The sequence below is a fragment of the Ixodes scapularis genome, unplaced genomic scaffold, assembly GCF_016920785.2.
Source record: "Ixodes scapularis isolate PalLabHiFi unplaced genomic scaffold, ASM1692078v2 PGA_scaffold3__209_contigs__length_174095766, whole genome shotgun sequence".
Taxonomy (NCBI): Eukaryota; Metazoa; Arthropoda; class Arachnida; order Ixodida; family Ixodidae; genus Ixodes; species Ixodes scapularis.
In genome coordinates this window covers 116,317,450-116,340,336 of record NW_024609868.1, presented here as the reverse complement: position 1 = coordinate 116,340,336, position 22,887 = coordinate 116,317,450, and the positions used below count along the sequence as shown (strand labels likewise).

Below are 22,887 nucleotides of genomic sequence, written 5' to 3'. Positions count from 1 at the left end.
TTGGCTATGCGGGCTGTCCTTTTCTGCCTGCGTGTGTGCGTACGTACGGCCGTGGCGGCGCCTGTGACACGGCCTGGACGGAGCGTGTCTCTTTATACCGTAACATTAAAAAACAATGAAAAAAAAAGTTTATTTTTTTATTTTTTTGGTGGCCTTTTATCTTTTTTTTCGAAGTGCTTGCGTATCACAGCTGCTTTGAGTGGACGCTGATTTTAGATTTTATGACGAGCTCCTAGGCGGCAGGTGAGGTGGCTGGAATTATATCTGCGGGCTGAACCCTAAAAATCAAAATTAGACCAACGACCACATTACGCGGAAGAAGAACATTGAGGTCATTCTCTATTGCGTGTTATGGAGGTCATCTGTGCCACTTTACTGAACATGGACACGACCTCCATGTCAACTCCATGCGTAAACAAAACGATCCCGAAATATTTCGGGATCGTTGATCGAAAGCTTACGTATACGATCAATCGCACAATGTCTATTATAGAGGCCTCCAAAACCGCGTCGGTAACCGCAAATTAACTTTATTTCGTTTCAGCATAGCTTGTTGATTGGCGAAAGCGACGGGTCGACGGCCTCCCATGAGCCAATGAGAGCGGGGGGTCAAAGCACGTGACAACGCATCGTCCGACTACATAGCGTTTATTGCGCACCGTAGTCTGACGGTCCGCTGTCGTGTACTTCATCCGATGCTGTTTCCCTTTTTGGCACGCCAGGGTCGCTAAACTCGTCAGACACAACTTTCTTTGTGTTATGACATAGCGGGGGGAGGAGCCGAAAGATTGCAGCGAAGTTTTGTTTTCTCACAAACCCGCAGATCCGTATACCTTCGTGACGTTTTTCATTGAAACGGCAGAAAATCCCTACTACTCCCTGTTCATTGTTTGTCGACTCCAGTGATGGAACCACACATGTGCTCGTCAGCCATGTTTATTGCCCGACGCCTAACCGCGCTGCCGCCACTGGCCACCTAGCGGGGGCCAACAGAAACAGCTACAATGCCATATTGTAACATCCCCTTTCTTTAGTCCTTCAGATAGTTCGGTACTCGGCGTTCACGAACTGGTCGGGTACTTGGGCTGCTTGGATCCCCTGATGTTGCCTTCACCAGATTGCTCTGCGGCTCGGCGACACAGCTGTCTCCCGCTGGGCCTTCATCCTGATGGCGGCTTTCGGTCTCGTCGTTGTCCACTTCGGTTTCTTCGTAACCGTTCCACGTTGGGGGTGTTACCTTCTGCAGGAAGACTCTATTTCGCCGAAGCACATTTCCATTCGTTTCAACATCATACGATCTGTTCTTTGCCCTATATATGCACGATTACTCCCTTGTCCCATGTACGTTTTCCTGTAGGTTGGATGCGCACATTGTCTCCTTGGTGTAGTAACGGTAGATCTTTCGCCTTTGCGTTGTAATGGTTCACCATTTTGTTCCTCAATAGTTGTTTTTCACGCTTGCAGTTGATGATCCGTGGACATATCGTAGCAGCATGGTCGTGGTAGGGAGGGTGCTTCGGGTTCTCTTTCCCATCAGTAGCTGCACAGGGCTGGCATTTAGTCCCTGTCTCGGTGTGTTCCGATACTCCAGTAGTGTTGGGCAGGGCCGTACCCAGAAAAAAATTTCGGGGGGGCGTTTTCGGGGACAACGGCAGCCATTTTGAAAGTGTCTATTGTCTTATTTTCGCCTATGAATCATGTGCATCGGTGGTATATAATGGAGAGTTGCAGCAAACCGGAGAACCGGTCCCGGTTTGGTATCCGGTAGCCGACCGGCGCCACTGCGCGTGCGCAGAGGTGGAGATTAAAATCGGCTGGCTGCAAGTGCACCGACCAGGGCCGTACCCAGAAAAAAATTTCGGGGGGGGGGGGGGGGAAGTCAGAACCCCCTATCCCCCCCCCCCCCCCCCCCTGGTTACGGCCCTGGTGTTGGGTAAGGGTCACTTCCATTCATCATTGCTCGCCGTAGTATCTTCTTTGCTGTTTTTACAGCAGCTTCAGCCATGCCGTTGGACTGCGCATGTCCTGGGCTCGATGTCACGTGTTCGAAGTCCCATTCCCTTGTAAACTTCGCAAACTCTTCACTCGAAAATTGCGGACCATTGTCGCTGACAAGAACTGATGGACTGCCATACCTTGCAAAGTGCTATTCATTTTCCTGATAGTCTGATGTAGTCGATCGCAGTTGGTCTACTTCAAAAAATCCACTGTAGTAGTCTACGATCACAAGGAATGTTTTTTCTTTGCATTCCATGATGCCTGCACCCACTCGCTCCCATGGTTGGCTTGTCATAGGGTGGGGCTTTAGAGTTTCCTTCTGTTGTCTGTCGGAGTGAGCTTGGCATATCTCACATGCCGTGATGTAGTCTTTCAATTCCGAGTTCATCTGTGGCCAGAATACACATTCTCGTGCTCTTCGAAGTTTGCCTTCCACGCCCATGTGCGATGTATGAAGTTTCTTCTTGATCTCGTCGCGCAACGTAGCGGGCACGACAAGTCGCTGCCCTTTGTAGATAATGTTACTTTCAACAGTTAGTTCGTCCCGAAAAGTGAAGTATGGCTTCTCCTCCGTTCGGACGTCGCGCTTCGTGTCAGGCCATCCTCTTAGGATTGTTGTTTTCACTCTCTGTAGAACTGGGTCTTTGAGTGCTGCCTCCTTGATCTTCTGTATTGTCTCTGCTGACATTGGGAGCTAGTTCACAACGTTCACATCAGCAAACTGTTCTGGCGTTCCAGTCTCTTGTAGATATCCCCCTGACATAGTGTCCGCCAGGACGAGCTCTTTCCCTGGTCGGTACTCTATCGTGATGTCATACCTTTGAGTCAAGAGGAGCATTCCTTGCAGTCGTCTGGGGACCTAATCTAGTTGCTTGCCAGAGATTGGCTGTAGAGGCTTGTGGTCCGTGATGATTCTCGTGTGGCGACCAAAGGTGTACTGATGAAATTTGCCCAGTGCAAAGACCACTGCCAGCATCTCCTTCTCGATTTGTACGTATCTGTACTTTGTTGGAGTCAGAGCTCTGTTTGCAAACGACACAGGTTGTCCCTCTTGAAGGAGAGCGGCTCCCAATCCCTTTTCGCTGGCGTCGCACTGCACTGTCAGTTCCTTCTTGGGATTGTAGTAGGCGAGGATCGGAGCTGTCATGACCAGCTGTTTTGCTTCATGGAGTGCTTGTTTCTACTCCTTTCCCCATGCCCATGGCTCGTCCTTGTTGGTTACCCTATTGGAAAGACCAGTTTGAAAATCTAACTGGTCAGACTGGTATTTGGACTGGTCATATTGGTCTAACTGGAAATCAAACTGGTGCAACTGGTAGCTAGACTGGTCTAACCGGTAACCATATTGATCTAACTGGTCACCAGACTGCCTTCTAACTGATCACCAGATTGGCCTGACTGGTCACCATATTGCCTAACTGGTCACCAGATTGGCCGAACTGGTCACCAGATTGGCCGAACTGGTCACCAGATTGGCCGAACTGGTCACCAGACGCCGAACTGGTCACCAGACTGGCCGAACTGGTCGAACTGGTAACCAGATGACCAAACTGGTTACCAGTTTGACCCCTCTTTCTCGCTTCATGTATTGGCTCTCTCACTTTGATTTCGTGGCTTTCAAATAATTACGGAATGATCGAGCGTTTACTATTTACTAAGAGATTAATCCCCTGAGCCGTTTAAAATACTCTTAGAGGGGTGACATTGCTGGAAAAAAATCAACATGCTGGGAATATATTTTATTGCTTAGGCGGTCACCGAGAAATTCCGTACGTTCAAAACGACCAGTATAAAAGACTGAAACGCAGAGCTCGGTGGTAGTGATCAGTGCTGTTGTGCTGTTGTATTGATGTTTGTATGTGGAGTGTATGTGTATGCGCTCAATGTATATTCAGCTGATGCTTGTAGTAGGCGTATTGTGTCTACATTTGTGTATAATAAATATTTCCGAAGCGCAGTGGTGGCGTGAACAAATGAAAATATTTTTTGTCGAACCAGTGTGACCAGTTCAACCACCATGACCAGTTCAACCATCATGACCAGTCAACCAGTTTAACCAGTTCAACTGCCATGACAAGTCAACCAGTGTGACCAGTTCAAACCACCTTGACCAGTTCAACCATTATGAAACTGGTCTAACTGGAGCAATAACCAAGTTTGAAACTGGTACCAGTTTGAACTGGTCTTTCCAATAGGGTAGTCTTCTTATGGGTTCCAAGATCTGCGATATCTTTGGTAAGAACCTTGCTAAGTATAGTTGATCATACCGCACAGTCTCATGACTCCTGGGACATCTGTCGGTGATGGCATATCCTTGATGGCTTTCACTTTTTCTGAATCCAGCCTCAGCCCATCCTTTGTCAGTTGGTGTCTCAGGAAGACCATCTTGTCTCTTTTGAACTCAGTCTTTGTCTCGTTAAGCCTGATGCCAAGCGTCTGGCATCGCCCTGCCCAGTTTCGTGAGCACGTTTTCGTAGTCGAGCTCTGGGTGTGGTCGTGCCGTTGTTGGAGTTCCAAAGTCGATTGTGTTGTAGGCATCGAGTAGCGCTGGACCGCCGACGGTTAGAAGTATAGCCACTTTCTGTTCATCCGGCTTGCTTGCCGTTTCTGTAGCCTTCAGATAGAAGTTGATCGCCTGCTTGAACGCCCGCCACTGCTCGGCGGCGTTGCCGGATGCGGAGAACTTCGGCGGTGGTGCCAGTCTCTCCATCACTTCTTTATCGGGGCACAGATGGTCAGCGACTCACTCGTTTTCCTTTTCTCAATGTTTAGGATCGACGATGATGACCACTTCTGACACCATGTTCATTGTTTGTCGACTCCAGTGATGGAACCACACATCTGCTCGTCAGCCGTGTTTATTGCCCGACGCCTAACCGCGCTGCCGCCACTGGCCACCTAGCGGGGGCCAACAGAAACAGCTACAATGCCATATTGTAACACTCCCTAGGCGCCGAGCTAGAGCAGCACGAGAGAGCACGCGGAGACGAACGTGGTTCGTATACGTATAATGTCACGATGAGGCTTATCAGCTGCGACCTTGATGGTCTCTAAAAAGCACAACGGAGGCTTGGGTTATTGCATTCTAAAATCAACACCGTCAAAGTTGATAGTCTGATATCGTTCTCATTTCCGTCGATAAAGCAGAATTTACTACAAAACGTCCCTGTCGTCCCTTTTATTTATCTCGGCTGATCAGAGTGTAGCCCGTCGTGGCTAGGTCACAACCAGCCGAGTAGCATTGTCCACCTTTAGACGGATTTCGCTTCCGGGCAGTTGTCCCCCATCAGCGGGAGATAAAATCATTTTGTGATAAACTTTCAAAGATTAGCCAAACTGGGATTAATTCTGCGTTCATCAACTGAAATAAGAGTAATGTCAGTTTGTCAAGATTGACGATGATGTTTTGAGAACGCGAGGACACAAAGCTTTCATCGTACACAACAAACTTTTCACCGTCGACTCGAACACGCACCATCAAACTTGTAGTTCACAACTGATCATCCTCACCCTGACGTCAACGATATGAACTATAAAAGGACGTCACTGAACGCGCCTGCACACAACGAGCCCTGCACCTCGATTGAAAGTCTGTCATGGCCGCTCGTAAGTTCATGGAACGCGCCCTCGTTTTAATTCGAAATTATGGTTCTAGAGAATCTCTAGAACCATAATTTCGAAAATTGCACGCTGTGCTGTTCCTCCTCATCGCTCAGTTGGAACGTTTCTAAGCAGGGTCGTCGAAACAGAAGAACGGGGAGGGGGTCAATTCACCCCCTCCCCCCCCCCCCCCCTCCCCCCCCCCCCCCCCCCCCCCAAAGTGGTGTCGAAAAAGGGGGCGCAAAGGGCATAAGGGGGGGGGGGGGGTATATCGCCCCAGCATTTCAGAGTTATATTTTTAAAAAAAATGACAGACGTTTACAGTTCTCTGTAATGTCGAATTAAAGCGCAGCTCTTGGAAGAGGAGGAGGCGTGTTCCGAAGGCGAGGATTCACATGACGCCCTCAAGGATTCACATGACGCCCTCAAATGCGTAGTGCACAGACGCTTATATGTTTCATAACACTGACATCGGAAGCCAGGCGTGCGGAGAAATAAAGAATGCTTCAATAACCAAAACGAACAACAAAATGGCATATTTACGTCACTTGAAAACACCAAGAGAAGCTCCAAGGCCGCCGCCATGTTGCTGATGATGATATAGCTGTGCGACTCACGCGCCCCTTATCAGCTAGAAATTTTCTGCCACTCTCTTGGAGTGTTGAAACCTGCTCACCGCGACTCCCCACATATGTTTTCGCGGTTTTGCATTCAAAGTTTTCCAGCCTCCCTTGAACGTTTCCACTTTTTAACTTTTATTACGCATGCTACGCACCCTTTTTGTGTTATCTTGAACTTCCACTGCGAGAAAGAGGGCTGGTAAGTGCCAGCCTTTCGAGCGTTTCTGCTCACCATTCACGAGAAACGAAGGAAGGGAAGAACGCCAAACGGCCCTCCACGCGATTTTGCGAAAAAAATGACAACTGTTCTCCCTACTCCCAGAGATAATACGCGTGAGTTCCCAGTCGTCGCCAAAAAAAAATAGCTGCCTGGGTGCTGGTGCGACAAAAATTAGAAGCTTTGCCCAGAACGTGCCCCAAAACGAGGTCCTCTTGGATTCCGTCCGATCGTCAAGATGCGACTGTCGTTGACGCTGTAAAGCAGTGGTATTTAAAGGGGGGCGGGGGTGTAACGGTTTTATGATTAACAGAATTTGCATCTCGTCATTTTTACGTTGTTTATCGTGTCCCGGAGGATAGAGAAAACACCTCCTTCATTAAAAATGTCGCGATTCCGCTGCATAATCGCAAAGCAAAAGTCGAGCTTTTTCCCCCACCTGCAGCCCCAAGTGGCAGCCGAAGGAACTACGGCGAAAAGATTACGTGACCTCGCTCGGCTCTAAGCTGCAGCATAACGCCCGCTAATATCAGCAGAGAGAGGGAGAGGAAGCGTCCTCCGAGATAGCACACGGGAAGCTACACGGCACTCCGAATGACGTCACCAGGAGTGCGAGCAGGTGTGACCCTGAAGACTGGGAGTGAGTTGAGGGGTGCCCGAAATGCCAAGGTTTATCTTTTTTTTTTACGCAACAACTAGGACACGCAGGCGAAATCCGTTTTCTGTTCTTTATTTCAGAAATGTCAGAGGGCAACTTCCACAAATTTTTGACCGAAGTCCGGAAGTCCGGAAACCCTTTAAGATCTTTCTCAAATAAATCCTTTTTCGGATACACGCACCGTGTGGTACGTACAATATATTTAGAATTCCGCGTTTTCGGTTTTTATTTTTCGAAATTCGGCGTACTTTTTTCGGTGTTTTTTAAAATCAAGTTTCGTTTTTTTTTTTTCAGTGTATATTAATTCCCAGAAAAGTTTACCATTTTTTGTTGTTTTTTGTGAATATGAAAGAAATACAATCGGACACCGGATCAGATGATCCTTGTAGCTGTGATATTTGTGATCACTCAAAGAATAACGACACATATTCGCGAATCCAGCGACCTATAGGGGGCGCCACCACCAAACAAACATGGCGGCTGAGTGCAGGTCGCGTCAGCTCGGCCGCGCCGCCTGAATGGGTGGCGCATTCAATTTAACATATTTTCTATTGTTGAATGCCCAATTTTATGGGTATTTGAACTGAGACAGTTAAGTGTAGCCGGTGCGCATAAACTTGCCGAGCATAGTTTTGTTTTGCCGGTGTTTTTTGTTCTTTTCATGTCAAACTTTATTTTTGGAGACTTCGTTCAAAACCGAAACTATGGGCTCCAGAGGAACGATATTAGACTAATTAATTTCCATCGTCTAAGGAAAGCGGCGAGGGCTACAAAATTGTTCCACCGAGAGTAATTTTTAGCTAACTCGCATGCCTCGACCATGCGACTTATCTGTCCGCGAAATTGAGCTTTTGTGCCTGTCCGCGTTTCAAGAAACAGCTCCAGTCGTGTGCTCGGTCAAGAACACAGGCTGCAGGAAAATTACGAAAATTAAGCAAGCGCTTCTTAAGCCAAGGAGCATGTCAACTCGCTGGCGCTTCACTAAGCAGCTGATACTCGTATTTCAATTCAGGTTTTAGTAGCAACCGAGAAGTCATTTTGACGAATATGCGGATTATGTATTATATTACGTACTATGGTCCCACTAAAGCGATATTAGTATATTCTTCGGGTTAAAATATAAACTTAACTAACTATTAGGTGAACTGCTGAATAAAAGTATATTTGACAGACAGAGAGATACTACATGAACTTAGCCAAATGGTTCTAGCCGGTAGAACGGAGACGAATGCGGACAAACTGAGGAGAGTCTTCATCGGAGATTCACTCAGACCTCTCTGCATTGAACTTGACTTCGAATCCTGAACGGATAAAATGAGTATTTTTTGTGGCCGGTCAACCTGAGAAATGTAGACGTATATTGCTGCTGGCTTCGACAGGGCTTATAATATAAATATTGGATGCGCGATAGATCCTAATGACGTGACAGCTTCTAACTTTGCGAGACACGTCCCCCACCTTTTGAAAGGAAATAATTTCCCTCGTTAATCATATGCAGCGAGCAAATTTTCTGAATCAAGTAACTGCGAAATTAGCCCAACTCCTTCAATGTGGTCTTTTTCGGCGAAAAGCCGCCAAGATGAATAGCCAACGCACCGGCCGGCGTTAGTGGCTAAATTAAATTGAAGCTAATCGAGCACAACTAAACTCAAGGAAAGCAGCTATCGAACCTTCCCATTCACTTGACTGCAACATTGGTGTTCCCTCCAGTGAAACACTTCGTCTGTCGACCTCAGTCCACTGTTCTACATCCTCATAAAGAAACCACTTATCAGTTACCAAGCAGTCGTCACTTTGAATGTGATTAGAGACAGACGAGAAATCAAAACGTTTTTCCGTGATTCCTCCTCATCCAAAAAATTGAAAGCACGCGACCGTGTGTAGTGGAGTAAACGGGCTTTCAAACACGTGATGGAAAGAAACAATCTGCTGAGGCTTCACCACACTAATGAACACTCAGGCAAACTTAAGAAATTTTCGGACCTTCGACAAATTACATTGCTCGCCCCCGCGCCGACAGCACGTGTCCGCGAAAGCCATCAGCGACGCGGCGGGGCGCGGAGCGACCTGGGCCGACTGGTTCCCGGTTTTCCCGCTTGGCGGCGTCCGTTTTGCTGGAGTCGCGATGTGGTCTTCGCTACAATTTCCGTCAGGACACACCTTGAAATTGCGGAATTCGCGGGCGTGATCTTCAGCGCGCTTCTTTTTCCTTCCCATTCTGACGACGTGACCGTCTGAGTTGATGACCGTACAAAAATCAGCAAAATTACAAAACGCACACACACACACACACACACAAATAAAACAAAACAAAAAAAAACATTGTATTTATGCTTAACCACAGGAAAGTTTGAGACAGGGTGTTAAGAAAGGTATTAGCGGCTTTCCTCGATGTCCTCTTAGATGCATGAAGTGAAAAACCTTATAACTAGCCAACATTTGAACTTTTTTTTTAGGACCGGGAACTTGACACATTAAGCCCCATCACAGAAAGGACACAAATGCCCCGTAAAGGCCAATCCAAGACCTCTTTTGCTGCATGTTGAACCTCGGAAGGGAGCAATCGCGAAGACGATACACAATGTCGAACCTTGCAAATTCCTCGCTCTCTCTCTGCCCCCCTCCCCCACCCACCTCGACGAGGCCATAAAAAACTGACCTTTTTCGGTTAAAACCGAATTTTCGAAAATGGATTCGGCGTACTTTTATCGGTTTAAATCGAGAACTCCGAACCCTAAATATATTGCTCAAATGCTAAAGTTTATGCCCGAGTCCTGTCGTGTACGACAATAAACACGTTATTTGTGCGCGTGAAATATGCATGCCTTTCGGCTATCTTTTGTCGTAAATTATTTTCGCGACAGTTAAGCGCTTTGTTAATTGACAAGGCTGAGCAGGCGACGCCGTCAAAACTCATCGTAAAATTGAACAATCATTCCGATCGCCTTCGTTTTGTCACGCGCGCACACACACAACAATTTTTTTTTTTTAATGTAGTTTAATGATTTGTTAATCTCCTCGAGAAACTGAGCGAGAAATTTCTCAATATCCTCGAATTTGAGCAAGCCACGTGGTGGAATCGCGGATGCTGTGCGTACACGCAGGGCCAAAGCCTAGCTGCCGCCGAAGGTTTGTCCCCTGGCTGACGCATCACACCGCCAAAACAAGCACAAGTGTTCCGCTCCGCTTTTTTTCACTCAGTTTCAATATGCTGTCCAACCTGTTTCTTTTTTTTTTTTTTTCGGTCCCTGGTATTGGAACACGCGGCCCACTCGAAGGGGTACCGGTTTGTCTCACGCTTTTACCGCAAAGTTCATTTGCAGTGTTTAGAAGGAAATATCGTAGAATATCACACCACCGGTTCATCGAATCCCTTTTGAGCAATAAACTGAGGGTTAATTAAGCCCTGTTTGAGCCGTGATGCTGTTCAGGGGCACCCATGTTAGTGGCGGGTTTGATTTGCATGTGCGTGTTGCTTCGGTCATATCATAAGGAACAAATCAATATTGCGCAATCTTTTGTGCCCGACATTCGTCGACGTAACTATAAGAGCCTCGCCAGCCTGTTTGTTAAAGATATAAGGCTAGCGTTTAGTGAAGCTCTTGCGTCGTACATACTTGGATGGTTTACTGACAGACACGCTGAGCAACATTTGCTCTGTCGACACTCGGGTCACGTTGTTTCTGCTTTGAGCCGCGTTGCGCAGCTTCTTTTTTTATTATTCATAATTTGACTTTCGACTCTGCAAACACTTCTGGGGTGTTTGTAAAGGAAGCATTAGTTTATAAATTGGAAACGTGGTTCACCGATGTTAGTTTATGATGTTTCTGTTCGTTGCTTGTACCTTCGACCCGAGTTTGAAAACATTTGGTGGTACGCTCGCGAGTCTTGTCCTTGTGTCTCTATAGGCGAGCGACCAAAGGCTATGAAAGAAAAAGCTCGATAATTTCGCTTTAAAGTCCGTGTCCAGAAAAAAAAAAAATCTAAACTTGGAGAATTATGGTGTAGAAAGCTAACGGGTAAAGACAGGTCGTGCGTTCAACGAATAAGTGCCGAACACGAGATGCTTATCGGGACGCAAACACGATCGGAGGCAAGCACGATCGTACGGCACCTCCGACCAGGAGTCACTTCGCGGGTTCTCTCAGTTCTGTCCTAGTCCATTGTCAACGACAGGGCAGTCAGAATCCGTGTCATTTTCATTTTCGCGCACACAACGTCGATTACCTTGCTTTTTTGAACGAGCGAAGACTTATTTACCGTCCCTTACTGCGTGCTCGACGACCTATATGGCGATCTTTTCTGGTCTCAACTGCCGGTCCTTCGAAAAGCCACGAAATCCGACACCCCCATGTCTGGTGCTGTTGTTTCTGCAGTCAGGGACGCAACTCGTGAAAGCCGCCATAACGACGGAGTAAAAGTCTAAGAATTCCACGGAACAACACTGCTAACGCCGTCCGCGCGAAGCTGGCCGTCAGTCAAATCTTGACTGCATCTCCGCCCGCGACCGCATTAGCCCCACTGCGCAGACACTAGGGGTCCCATAATGCATCGCGACAGCGGCAGCGTAACGAAACTGCAGGCTGCGCCATCGAAATCACCGGTTCACTCGTTAAGGGTTAGCAGGGGCTACAAATAAATAAGCAAAAAAAAGAAAAAAAAAATACATCTTGTTTCTGGGTTTGGGTGTTTCTTGGAGAGGTGTATACATGGCTTGCACTGACGTCAGTCAGCTGCCATTGCGGTCAAGGAGGTTAGAAGTACTAGGAGGGGGCACGTTGCAATATTGGTGAAGCCTCATAAAAAGTTTAAACGATGTTGTGGCCGACGTGACCGTAGATCTCTCTGGCGATTGGTGCGCGTGACATGTCACGCGTGAGATGGATGGTTGATTGTAGGACTCCTTGCAGGCTTGCGCGCGCTCCGTTCGGTAGGTTTAATCGGATCGAAGGCTAGACGAAAGCTAGCTACGGTCACGTGATGTGATCACGTTGGGCTGATAAGTGAGGAGGGTAAGGAGGAAAATGAGAAAGAGGCGAGGCATAAAGGGACCATGGCTTGTGGAGGCTACGCGGCTAACGTCATGCCCTCTCCTACCCTTCTGTCCTCCTTGATTGCGGTGACCTCGCTGCTGAGCGCGTACCTTCGACAACGCACATTTCCCGTCGCCTAATTCGTTTTTCTCGGCAAATAACAATTAAAATGATGCCATGACGTCACGAGCAGGCCATGAATCCTGTATTGCCTCTAATTTTCCATGTAGCGCGCAAATCAAGCCGCACTCGGCGGTTCGACAAGGTGAAGATGTAAACATATGGCACGAGAAATAAAGCTTTATTACAAGAAGCGTAAAACCTCAACATAAAAAAGAAAGAAAGAAAAGAAACGAAATAAGCTGACGCTTCTGTCTCTGCAAAAAAAAAGTTCTAGAAGCAAAAAAAAAAAAAAAAATGGACTTGACAATGCGGTTTAATCACGCACCTGTTTCCTCCGTGTGTTATACTACTCTGCATGATTGTTTCGCGTTATGGAATGAAAGGACGTCAATAAAGGGAGGGAGGAGGGGGGAAGGGCGCTTTATGCAGCAGTAGGAAACATGTTCCTTGTCGAAAATATTATTTTTGTCTCGTTAAGAGAAGTAAACAACCGAAAAATAACGCCCCGCACTACAAATACGTCTAAAAAAACAACAACATCATAAGGGGAATATTTTTCTTTTTGACGTTATATTGATGGGCATACGTCGAGCTAACAAACAATCAAATGAGGACTATTTGCCTCGTTACGGCGCGGACGGGTATAGTGTCCATTTGTTGTTGTCCTTTTCCTGGGCCGAGCACGCGCGGCTATGAGAAGGCGTAGAGGGGACCGATATCACTCTCTATGTACTCGTTTCGCTCTTAAACGCTGTAGAAAATCCTCGGGAGCCAATTGAGAAGCGCTAAAAGTGCACTGTCATGGTGGGGGCAGGGGGGTGCTCGTTGTCTCGGTGGGGTTGCTCTCGCAGGCCAAACCTCGAAGGTAGGAAGCTTCCGGAGGCGACATGGAAAGGTGAAGCCTCAAGGATGGAGGGGAATCGCCCCCAAGGATGACCGAAACCACGGCTTCGGGGACCAAAACAGACGTGGTCTCGACTTGAAACTTGTTTCGACCATGTTTTATGCTTTCCGTTTACAACTCGGGCCGTTAACTGCGACAGGGGGCAGCAATGTGAGAACTTCACTAGCCTGAAAGCCTTACAGCCTACCCTACCGAAAAACCCCGCATATCGTTTCACTATCTGAATTATGGAACTGGAAATCTAATTCTCGAAACCTAGAAATCCAGATTGCGGACAAAGGGAAAACTTCAAAGCAAGATAGAATCCAGACAGATTTCCAGTTTCCTAATCCAAATAGCAAAAATATACTTTTTTTTTTGGTAGGGTACACGACGTCACAGAGGATAACTGACACCCAGTGTAAAGGCGCAAACACATGGGCGAAAAAAAGAAAACCGAAAATACGCAAGACTATTTTGGGCCTCAGAAATAATTCCACACCATAAGAAAAAAAAAAAAAAAAAAAAGAACAGAAATTAGACACATACGCGGGTATTTGCAGTACAGAAACAGGGCCGGCATAAGGGGGCTGCCCGGGCCTTAGGCTGTCGGAGTTTTGTACTTTAAAATTAGTCTGTCGACGTGATAGCGGTCGATTAATTATTTGCGGACTGGCGTGTTATCAGCAATAGCCTCCGCTTCCTAACTATGGAATCTACTAACACAGTCGGCCTAACAAACTGCATAACATGAACGATATCTATATTTCACAGTGAGACTGAAATATTGCCGTAATCACGCTACCACCACCACCGCCATCATCATCACAATGGTCATTATTATCATCATTATCAGGGACCTCAAAACAGCCGTGGCCCAGGGTCTCACAATTCTTTGACCAGGCACCGAACGGAAATCGACGATATATTCTTTTAACGAGCCCGTATTTCTGGTCTTCGTGCAAATTTCGTTTTTCGAAAATATCGCTAAACGATCTTCGCATGTTCCGATTAATTTTCGTCCCATTTTTGGACGGTTTTTCCCGTGCGTGCCCGTACACTCTCTTTGAAGTATTCCTTCCGACGCGTCCTCGGGTCCAAAAGACCCAAAGTTTCCGTTCTGTCAACTTTCGGAACCAAAAAGGAGGACAAAGGGGACGAAACGAGAGAACTAGGGAGAGAGATGCAAAGAGCGGCGAGGAGAGAGGACGGGCTGAGTCGGCGCCCCACCGTCGAGACAGTCAGGCGCCCACTCTGGGAGGAACGCGAGCGAGACGACGATCAAGCGGCCGTACACCGACTCCCACAACAGATCGATCCGGCAGAAAAAAAGCGGAATCCCAAAGGGAGACCTCAGTGTCCTTGTACCAGTTCGCTTACTTCACCACCACTTCGTCGTGAATGTGGAGCGGGTCGTTTTGAGCGAAGCGCCCTATTCAAGTACACTCGAAAGCGGCGGTCACACTGCACCATACCATATATATGCAAAAGACAGGTGGTGTTCGCAACGGTTCACGCGAGTGGAAGTATGTTTGCCTCAAACATGTCCGCGGACAGTTTTTTTTTTTTTTTTGTACGGAAAACGTGTTGTCATGCAAGGAAAAAACACGCGTCAGAGAGCGTATGCGGACTGTCCATTAGCATGTGTGAACACGGTTTAAAGACCGGTACACACCTTTGCGTCTGAGCGCGATCAACTGCGTCGCAAACGAAGAGGGAACATGCTTTGGTAAACTAGCGCTATCTATCGGGCGTCGGAACACTTCCGACCCGCGTCCAACTGGACCGAAGGTGTTGCGGTAGTTGCGAGATCGAGTCTACGCACTATGTGCGACTCCAGCACACTGATCTCTACGACAATTGCTGGATCGCGCTTCTCCGCTTCGAGCCCATAGCGCGATTGAGGTCACCGGTCGGCCATCTTACGAGTACTGTTGAAGCGTTGTCAAGGCGGCGGTCACGTGGCCTTTGCCTCCGTTGTCACGTGACCTACACACGGTAATTATGGTAACTGTCTAGGCTTGACAGCGCTAGAGCATATCTCGTAAGATGGCCGACGGTGGCCTTATTTTCGGTGCGGGGAAGCGCGATCCAGCAATTGTCATAGAGATCAGTGCTCCAGCATTTCACTTCACTATACTGCTTAACCGCGAATGTGCGTGGTCGTTTCGTCTACCTCGCTGCTTAAATATCACTGTTGCCAGTTGCCCGAGACGAGAGTTTGAAGTGTCTGAGCAAGTGTGCATTAATTAATGTATAATATTTCATGTATCATCACCTACCAACCCCCCCCCCCCCCCCCCCCCCCAACTCCCCTCTGTAATGCCCTTCGGGGCCCTTGAGGGTAAATAAATAAATAAATATGAAATCTCAGGAAACAGGGTTCCGTCCTCTAGAAATAGCTAAAAAAAAAAAGTCGTGACACGGCAACATTATAGACGTTTTGCAGGAGCTGTGCATGGGCGCCGCCATAACCGACTTCAATTTTTCTTTTCTCTCACAATGAGCTCTTCGCTCCATCATTACCAGAGCAGGAGGCGGGTTATTTATATTTTAGATTCGACTGTGTACTTCTTTGCGGAGGCCCGTCAAAGCCCGCTTCAGTGGCCCGGCATCTCGTTAACACGAGAGGAAGTCAGCAATGGCGGCTGCAACCTGGCGCCTGCGCAAAGTGTCTACATCGCCAGAGGTTCCCGACTGATGTTTTTAGCGTCCCATGCTGAGGCCAAGTTCGCCTGCTTCTTTTGCAGGGGTAGTGGTGACGTCAGAATGCCGAGTTCCGATTGGCTCTGATTGAAGGCTAGTAGGTAGACCTCAAAGCAAGCTCCCTTGATGTCTACCCACTATCCTTCCAACCAGAGCCAATCAGAGCTCGGCGTTCTGACGTCACCACTACCCCTGCAAAAAAAGCAGACGAACTTGCCCTCCGTATTTCGCCCATGCATCGAAAGCGGTCCCGAAGTGCAACAAATGACGTCACAAAAGACGGTAGTATCACGCTGCCGGATGTCGCGATCTTGGTGGTTGATCGAAGAACTTCCGGCAAAAAGCGCGAGCAAACGAGAGTGTCGCTGTCGTCGCGGCGTCCCAACTGCTGGCTACCGCAGCTTCCGGGGACTATCAAATTGGAGGGTGACCTGAGCCAGAACATGCGTCTGCCACATCCACCACCTCTGCTCTGACACCGCCAGGATCGCGGCCGGCGACAGCATGACACTTCTATGGCGTCATCAGGCAGATATCAAGGGACCACTTTTACGGATAAAGGATTGAGCATGGTACGATCGAATCCCGCAACTCATAGTAACAATCCGAGACTTTTTTTTTTCTAATCGATATTATGTTGGAATAGCTAGATTTTGCATTTCTGTGCGCACAACGGCCAGCATTGTGTGAATTGGCTCGCGAATCTAATCCTCTGGGGCACGTTCGGATCTGTGTAGTCTGGTAACCGGAGAAGCGTTTTTCTCCAGCCTCGGTTTAAGTGGGAACGGACGTCAGCGGCATTCCACAGAAACGCCAGACTACGCTATCCTGAGCGGATGTGCAGTGTGTTGTGTCTACGACTCCCGCGAGTAACAAAATCCTCCCACTTAAACGCCTTCAATGCCCAAAAGATCAACGACCCAGTACAATCGCTGAACGGAGGTTCGTGAGGTCATAACACGTCTCGGAATGCTGGGAGTAACCGACTAACGGCACGGCGGCCCCAGAACCCTTCTGTTACATAGGTACATGTCCGCTACGTTTTGTCTGCGCTCTTTTTTCTATTCCGCTACTATACTCCGTTCACCCTAGACTATAGTAGGCTACAAGTCAAGAAGGTATCGGCAAATGCCCCTCAATGGGAATCATACACCCTTCCGCCACCTCCATCGTTTCCGTGACGTCGCGGCCAACGTGCGAGGAGGGTCTTGCCTTGTTGTACATATCTGATTTATCTTTCGACTTTGACTTAGCATTGTGGAAGCCACGAGAGGGATATTAGAGCTTTCCCCTTCCGATTGAAACAAATACGACTTTCAGGGATTAGGTTCCCCCTCCGATGAATACAAAGTCTGCTTTCAGGGGCTCGGCGCCCGTTTCAAATCCCTCCGCAGTCGAAAGAAGAGTTCACTGAAAACGCTTCTTGTTTCGCTTCAATGGATAGATAATAACCACAGAGTGGTGCCAACTTGTCTTCGACCTCCACTTTTTAAGAAACCAACCTTTGTATTCGTCGGAGGGGGAACCGAGCCCCTGAATGCAGCCTTTGTATCCATAAGAGGGGGAACCTAATCCCCGAAAGTCGTATTTGTTTCCATCGGAGGCGGAAAACTCTAATCTCCCTGTCGTGGCGTCCAAAATGCTAAGTCAAAGTCGAAAGATAAAGCAAATATGTAGAGAAAGGCAATACCCTCCTCGCGCGTTGACCGCGACGTCACGGAAACGATGGGACGCTATTGGATGCGGAGGTGCCGGAGGGATATACGATTCCCCTTGGGGGGGGGCATTTGCCGCTACCTTATTAACCTGTAACTTAGCAGACGACAAACCAGGAGGTTGACGTTTTCCATCTTTGGGCTGTAGTGGCGCGCTGTACCGAATATCGAAGTCTCACTTGTGGCTCCCATTGTGAAGTGGTTTGCGTTCTTAGTATATTTATATGTGCTCCAAATTCAGCACCGTTGTTTTATTTCTATTATATTTATACTTATTTATATGTACTCCAAAAACAGCAGTCTGTTGTTTTATTTCAGTAAATAATCAACTGCGTACCTTTGTTCCGTCACTTCAATAGCATTGGAGTCAGCCGGCAGTACTACCCTCAACCACTGCGTCTATTGCGTCAGGACAGCACGTTTTTATGTATCATTCCAGACCTTCACGCATTGTCGCTAGAGGCCTACACCCAGTACGAACTATGATATAGTAAAAAAGCCACAGCAACCGGATTTACTTTTTGCCGGAGAGACCGGCCACTTCGACACAATTTTCTCAATTGTTTTCTTTATTTGCACGCAGGTAACAGCGCAATTGGACCCGGTTAGTATTTTTATCGAGCATAGCATTACAGGATAACTTGCATATCAAAATCTGCGCATCTGCGCTTGAAATTTCCAGAATGACGCGATTGTAAACCGAGTTTGAGCGCCAGCCGGATGTTAGGTACAGCCCACTCGGCGCAGCAAATGACGCGCAGGGTGAGGGGGAGGGCATTTCTTCTCTCCCCGCTAAGATGGCTGCCGCGTTTCTTCCATCACGCGGCCTCACGACGCCGACACAAGCAACCGTCTAAATACGCCTCCTGTCAGCGTCGGTGCTGTAAGCGAAAAACGAATAGACTACGGCCGGGCAGCCGTCGTGCGGGAGGCTCCGTTAATCACACAGACCAACGGCGAACCATTCCTAGTTCCAAGAACGGCAGACGGCAGGGACAAGCGGAGGTGCACACGACCGGTGCCACGAAGCGTGTTTCACCCAACAGTCCAAACACCGCTTGGAATAGTCAAGGCCTAAGAAAATTCTCCTCTTTCCCCGTGCTTTTGCCAGCTAGCAGACAAAAGCCATATACTTTTCGGTGATATGGACTCTACATTCTTGACTGAAAATACGGTCTCCTCGCGAAACTGGAAGCTTTGCTTTCTTTGCACAATGTGCCCCGGGCCAAGAAAAAAAAACTCGTATTGCAAAAACGAGTTACGCGTCGCTGAACGCTCGTTCGCCACCCAAATGTAGCTCTAGCGGTCCGAATCAGACACCAGATTCAGGAGTAACCGTTTTCTTATTCAAACGTTACGAATGCTTTTCTAAAATTTTCAATGAGAAAATGGCGGCTGACGAATACATGCAGCTGAATGGTTTTCCGAAGCTCACTGACCACTTTTGAAGGAGATAACGGTCAGCATCTGGTCCAGACCACTATACTTCGTTTCAGCTTCGGTCCGAGCGCGGCCGATGTTATGAGCAGAAGGGCCAATCAAACAGCGCAAAAAGCGAAACGTCATGACGTGCTCTCTGCAGTTGATAGGACCAGCCGGTATTCGCCGCGTCTCTGTGCGCACTCCTCCGCCGGCTAGTCCTATCAAGAGCAGAGAGCACGCCATGACGCTGCGCTTTTTGCGGTGTTTAATTGGCCCTTCGCCTCATAACATCGGCCGCGCTCGGACCGAAGCTGAAACGAAGTATAGAGCTACATTTGCGTAATTTAGTTTTGCAAAAAAAAAAAAAAAAAAAATGCCAATATGTTGTTTTGATGACGCCAGTTGAGACGGTATAAACACACACACAATATTATTATTACGACCAGAATAGCACGATGAGGGGAGACGTTATGCTCAATCTTTTTCCGCTGAACACAGAGGGCAATCTGTCCCGCTATCTTGAGCGGGTAGTGTTCAAAGACATTTATAATGGTGTCAGTGGCAAAACAACAGCGGAACAAGGGACTTTGTGTTGTGTTGTCCTTCTTTTCCACCCAGTCTCGGGGTTTTGTCTAAAATGTTAAACTATCACCAGCTTGTTTGCGCCCTCATTTTTTGTTCGTCAAAACTTCCGCTGCATCTTTCGTGGATAGTGTTGAATAGAATGTCACCGATGGATGACAGCGAAGTAAAACCGAACGTAAAGGCATACTGCGATGAGACTTTCTGCTTCCCTTTGTTCGAAGTAAGCAGTCTCAAAAACGGCCGGTGACGACTATGAAGCCTAGCCGCGAGAATAGCCGACAGAGTCAAGCCGAACCAGCACTGCCTGCGTCCATCTGTTAGCGCCGTGTGCAATTGCTCACGCCCATGGCTTGACCGCCAGGAGCGGAATGGTCCAAATAGATATCCCACGATACGGGCGATAATACTACCGTCGGTATAATCATCGCCCCTATCGCAGTCGGGGAGATGCCCTTTACCCCAAAATAGATAGATTGCACCAGGAAAACGAAAGGTTACGCGTCACATAGGAAACGGAACGATCGATACAGGAGTCCCTCGGTTACAAGCGCGCACGCACGAAACGCCGACACGCGTCATCCGAAACCGCTTTGCTTACACAACTGCCCGGCGGAAGCGAGCGGAAAATGCACGCGGGAAGTAGACGCGTGAGTGGTGCTTCCAATCTCGTAAAACCCGTAAAGAAAGCGAAGGTTGGAAGAACGGTGGGCGAGGTCGGAATCACCGTTTGACATTCTGTGTTACAGAAGGAACCTTAAATAGGCGGCCCAAATCACCACTATCTCGACGTGTAGCGAAGCTTCCTGCAGCGAAGCTTTATGAAAAATCAACCGGCAGCCAAGCTTTATGAGTACGATGTTTGCGACCCCCTAGCACTTAAAAACAAACAATGTAACAAGGAACGCAGCCGATTAAAAAAAATATAATAAATGCAGGATATGTGGCACCAGCGACCGCCTGGATCGCAGGGCTGGAACGTCCACCCACGCCTCATCTCACTTGGCTTTATCGCGGCTGCAACCGTTCCACGAAGCAATGAAGTTGCCGAGTTTTGCGCTAGATTGCGGCGTAAAAGGACACACATATCTCCGACGTAAAGCAACTTTTTATGCTCCGATTGCGGCTGCAATGTGAAGTCACTCCGCGGCTCCACAGGTGACCAGCATTAGTAAAACTGATAGGGGTGTGCGAATAGTGCTTCGAATCGAATAACTCTGCGTCACTGAGAACTTCACAGTTCGAGGGAGAGTCACGACCACCAGTTTTCTCCAGAGTGCTGAAGATGACTCTGCGCTATTCGATTCGAACAACTAACCGTACATCCCTAAAAACCGGTCATAGTCTGCTCTACCAGATCATTGAGGAGTTTTAACGGGGGATTCGAAGAAGGATGTTGGCATGGGAGCCCACGTCGGCGCTTCGAAGCATGTTCTAAAGCGATCAGCGGCAGCGGAATCGAAACTGTAAAAAACGATAGTGCACGATTGCCGTAAGGAAATACTACTCACTCTTGGAAGCCGGTGAGCGGCGGTTCTTCATCTCCACTTCGTACGCCCGAAGAACACTCTCCTCAAACCCGACTTTCGATATCCACGGGTATAGCACACACACACACACACACACACACTCAACAGCAGACACAGACCATCGCGTCAAACACACCCGTTCTCACAACAGCCCGGAGCCGGACACACACACGTCCCAGAGCCTTTTGCCGCACAGGTTCGCTGCGACGGAGGACAGATTCGACAGAACTAGGAAGCCACCGAATGCGACCTTGGACAGGAAGACGGGGGTGTTTGAAAGGGAGGGAACGCGGATGATAAGGACTTGGGGGAGAAAGAGGGGAGAAGGAGAGGCTTCTGGACCGAAGGAAGACGCATAACTGACGTGCCTGTTTAGTGTTTACGAAGAAAGGCGGAGGGCCGTAGGATGCGTTTGGAAAGTGGGCTGGGAGAAATGAAGAAAATCCCTCTTCCCCCGGATTGTTAATATTTTGTATGTAGGAGAGAGAGAGGGGGGGATTTCTACTTTCGACGAGGAAAAGAAAAAAAAAAAAAAACCGCAAACATTGAACTGGCACCGATGTTATACAATGATACGCATCAGGAGCGAAATATACCCGCCAAGCTATTTTCATGCTCGGAAAATATTTCCGCATAATATATGTGTCAGCAAGGTCCATGCACAAAAAATACAAGTATAAAACAAAACAAAAATTAAAATGGTTCAGGAACAAGGTCTAAGTTTGATTTGAAGTTCTGTTTTAAATATGTTTCTACTGGGACCCACGCCAGCTCATCATCACCGTTTCCCGTTCGGTAGACAATACACCTACATCCGTTCGGTGTCGGCGGGCGCCTATATCTCGTAGCGACGTAACTCTTTGCCCCTGCATTATCTCAGATTCTCAGTTATCGGAAAGTTGCTCTTGCATCGCTGACAGAAATGCTCTTAGAGTCCTTTAAATCCGCAGTCCACAACCAAGAAAATGCCGTGGAGTAGAGTAGTCTCCACCTGTTTAGTGATGGGGGGTGAAGTCCCTCGATGAAATTCACGCCTGAAGCCGCCCGTACGCACAGTCGCGTTTGAAAGCGTTTGACTGCGTTGCGGCTGCGAGAAACCTGGACATCCCTGCTTCTTATGTCGCGTGCCAAGCTATTCACTGAATTGGATTCCACGCTTCATACGAAGCACAGATGTGCCGGTCACTCGATTTCGTTTTTCGACGAAACGCACTCAAACGCTCTCAAACGCAACTGTTGGCCTTTACGATCCATTGTTGTGGAGACACACAAGAAACGTGGAGCGAAAGCCCGCGCAGCAGAACCCAGGGGTCCTGGGTTCAATTAGCTTCAATCCCCACCCCTGCCTATTTCGATTTCGATGAGCATCGTACCGGCATGCGGTCGTGCTTCATTACTGCGTGGTGCACGTGAAAGACTCAAGGTTAGCGGTTGCACCGCACTGACTAAATGCTTATCTACAGCCGAGAGACAAGTCGCCGGTTGAGGCAGACTAACTTCAGGCTGTATAAACATACACACAAAGCGCACAAAGACCCTCCTCCACAGCCCCAGCATTAGTGAAATCGAAATCATATCTTGCAATGAAATAGCTTGTTTTCAGGGATGTCACATTTAAGGATTTGCGATTTGAGGGTTGCCGGTGCAGCGTGGGTAGAGTCAGCAGTGGGGTCTATATTATGTGTATCTACGTAATACAACTCGTCAACCTTCCCCCCCCCCCCCTCCACACACACACACACACACACCTTCTTGTAGGCCCCCGCACCCCCCCCCCCCCCCCCCTTCTCAACTTACGGGC

At 48.2% G+C, this 22,887-nt stretch overlaps 1 protein-coding gene across 2 annotated transcripts in view; it reads right to left on the bottom strand.

Moving 5' to 3' along the window:
- The window catches only part of LOC8025703 (choline transporter-like protein 4), a 647,806-nt gene that overhangs the window by 62,638 nt on the left and 562,281 nt on the right, over nucleotides 1–22,887 (bottom strand). Inside the window, exon 1 of one of the 2 annotated variants that reach the window (XM_029976939.3) lies at nucleotides 21,069–21,361. The exons of the other annotated variant lie outside the window; for it this stretch is intronic. Coding sequence (XP_029832799.2) covers nucleotides 21,069–21,099 — 31 coding nt within the window. The 5' untranslated portion in view covers nucleotides 21,100–21,361. Of the gene's footprint in view, nucleotides 1–21,068; nucleotides 21,362–22,887 lie in introns of those variants that run through there. 2 annotated transcript variants of the gene reach the window in all.